The sequence below is a fragment of the Giraffa tippelskirchi genome, chromosome 3, assembly GCF_054371585.1.
Source record: "Giraffa tippelskirchi isolate mGirTip1 chromosome 3, T2T-mGirTip1v1.2.pri, whole genome shotgun sequence".
NCBI lineage: Eukaryota > Metazoa > Chordata > Mammalia > Artiodactyla > Giraffidae > Giraffa > Giraffa tippelskirchi.
Window position 1 is genome coordinate 82,948,541 of NC_137277.1, and position 3,039 is coordinate 82,951,579.

At 55.5% G+C, this 3,039-nt stretch overlaps 1 protein-coding gene across 1 annotated transcript; it reads right to left on the reverse strand.

The window, feature by feature from the left end:
* Window positions 1-579: 579 nt before the first annotated feature.
* On the reverse strand, window positions 580-2,806 carry HOXD1 (homeobox D1). The gene is made up of 2 exons (XM_081577960.1): window positions 2,047-2,806; window positions 580-1,685 (listed from the first exon to the last, which is right to left on the reverse strand). The coding sequence occupies exons 1-2, from the start codon at window positions 2,684-2,686 to the stop codon at window positions 1,351-1,353; spliced, it is 975 nt and encodes a 324-aa protein (XP_081434086.1). The 5' UTR covers window positions 2,687-2,806; the 3' UTR covers window positions 580-1,350.
* Between the last annotated feature and the right edge of the window lie 233 nt (window positions 2,807-3,039).

A 3,039-nucleotide genomic window follows, 5' to 3' on the forward strand; every position in this document is an offset into this window, starting at 1 on the left:
CAGAAAGGTACCTCTATGTTCTTATAAGGTTGAACACAAAGTCTGGGTTACAGGAAGTGGAAAGCTTGACTACTGTACTGGCCTCTCCCAGCCTCCTCTGTAATTCTTGACTTTGAAAATAGGAATTCAGCCACTGAGACTTTTTGATGTGAAGCTGCCTTTCTCAGAGAACACTGAGCAACTAACAAAGTCTTCCAGTTGTCTTTCTTCTTCCTGTTGTGACAGCAAAGACAAAAGGACAAGGAGATGTCTCTTCAGTGTTTCCTTAGCTATACATCATCCCCATAGTGGACATCTAAACTTACTGTGCAGTCCACATATTCACCATAAAACTTGGGCCCTTAAGGTAAGGAAATACTTCTATAGTTACTTGGTATATTGGGCAGAGTTAGGTTTTTTCCTCCCTTAAACTACTCAGATAATTGTCCCTAACTAGTTTGCATAAACAGCCTTTAAGAAGTGGTGTTTTTTAAAGTTACCAGCCTAACAAATTTCCATAGCAGAATTCCAAATAGAAGAAACTGAATCAGCTTTAAAGAAACATCATCAAAATAAAGGAGTATAAGGAAAAGCAGAAAGTGGCACATTCTGTAATTTTTATTACCAAAAAAAGTTCAAACCATTTACATGCTGACATTAAATGCCATATGTAAGTTCACTACAAGCAAACTTCTTTAAAAATATACATACTGTATATATTTACATTCAAGTTTGAGTAACTGGTGTCAAGGTATAGTTCAGGATCTTTAACCACCCCGTGCATTTCTTCAGCTACTAACTAAACAGAGATTGTATCTTCACTTAGGCACCTGGAGAGGTAGAAACTGCTTTTTCAAGGGGGGGGAGGGAAACTGTAGTGCAAATGTGAGGATCATGGTTGAAGCAGTTTACACACCAAGGAGGCCTTAAGTATAACTAGCTTTGGTCATCAGAAGCTGAATACATGTAGCCTTGTCTTTTAAATTAAAGCCAGATAAAACTTTGGGTAGACGCTCTTCTGAGCACATTAGAGAGTTGGCAGTTAGCAAGGAATGCTCTGCCACTCTGCACCGAAAACTGCATATGACTAAGTTAGGCAACATAGCAGTAGGGCTGGGCTGCCTGCTGGGCACCTTTTCCCTGATAAGACACAACTAATACACAGATGAGTGGCTTTAGAGACTTCAAATTAACATCTGTACACCCACAGCCCAGAACTCAGAAGCCACCAAGATATTTCCTCTCCCAAGTGAAACCGCTCTTATTTCCACTATGCCCACCTCCATTTCAAACTGAGCTAATAAGTCAAGAGAAGGGTGGGGTGGCCTATGAGTTCTGCAGCCCACAGCTCCTCAGCGACGTGACTAAACCTCAGGATGGTTCCTGGGCCTGAGAGGGGCTCCCCGGGTTCTTGCCAGACTTGGCAGGGCTCGTTCCTGAGAAGGGAAGCTGGAAGGAAGCCACGGGGGTGGCCGAGGGCAGAAGCCCTTCCCGTTCCCTTTTCTTCTGTTTCATCCTGCGGTTCTGGAACCAGATTTTGACTTGGGTGTCATTCAGTTGCAATGAGTTGGCTATCTCGATGCGTCGGGCCCGAGTTAAGTACTTATTGAAATGAAACTCCTTCTCCAGTTCTGTCAGTTGTTTGGTGCTGAAATTCGTGCGGATCGCGCTGGAGGGGGTGGCGGCTCCATATTCCGCGAATTTGCCTGCAACGTAAAGACAGGGAGTCGTCAGCGTGGCGAGACGACACGGAGACGCGGCTTGGGAGAACTTTGGGGCCACACTAGAATCAGAGTCACTGAGCGGCCCTTCTGGGTCTCCGAACACAGCTGTGCCAAGAAAAAAGCTTCACGGAGCGCTCCTTCCCGCAATTTTCTCAACCCCTGGCATTCGGGGCACGCTCAATGCAATTCGCCTGGTTTAATAATGCCTGGGTCCGCGTGTCCCCCATAAGACCCAAACCGCCGCCCACAGGGACTGCTGCAGCGCGCCCTCGGCTCAGTTCCGCTGGGCAGGCTCGATCCCCAACCCCAGTCGCGTCCGTCCGTCCAAGGCCCAAGTACTTACTTTTCTTCGGGGCGTTCCTCTTCACTTTCATCCACTCGAACGTGCTGAAGGCGGCGGGGAGGCCGGAGGCTGGGGACGCACACTTGGGGTAGACGCCGGGAGCGGGGGACGCGGTCTGGAAGGCCCCAGAGTGGCCGTCGGTCGGCTCTTTGAGACACGCCGAGAAGGGGACCGGCTCGCCGAAGGCCGCGTAATCTACCTGGCCACTGAGGAGGAAGGAGCCGCCGCCAGAGAAGACGGCCGAGGTGGCGTAGTGGACGTGCGCCCCGCTGTCGTCTGCTGGCCGCCCGAGAGAGCACGGCAAATCGTACGCGGGCGCGGACCCCGGGAGGCCGTAGTCCGCGCCCCCCGCCTGGGCAGGTGCGGCGCCTGGCTCGTAGGCCCCCTCTAGGGGGCACGGCGCGTACGCAGGCGCGGCCGGGGGAGGCCCGGGAGGCTGCGCCGGGGCGGCCGGGGGCGAGGGCACCGCTCGGGCCGCGGCCAGGGGCAGGCAGCTAACGAACGCGCCGTCGCCGCTGCCCAGGGGGAAGGCGGGCTGCAGAACCACGGGCCGGGCGTCGGCGCGGCAGAACTTGGGCGCAAAGCTCGGCAAGTCGCCGCCGTCCCTGCCGCACGACACGTAGTCGAGGTAGGAGCTCATGATTCCGGCCCACCCACCGGAGCGCGCCGGCCGGGCCTGAGTGCGGGGTCGGCAGGACCGCCGCGCTCTGCGCCGCTCCGCCTCCCCTGTCTAGCCGACCTGCCCTCGCCGAGCCATGGCGAGCCAGCCGGGGGTAAATAGTGGCCTAATATAGAGGCGGGGTGGCCACGTGGCGCCGGCCGGCCAATGGGCGCCGTCCCCGCACGGCCCGGGTCCCGACTGGCGCGCGGCTCCACGCGCCTGCCCCGCCGCCAACTTTGCCAAACAGGCGGGAGGCCGCCGCCCCGCGCCCCAACCCGGCCCAGGGGACAGCCTTTTGGCCCTAGGGCTGCTTGGCTAAGGGCGGGGCGTGA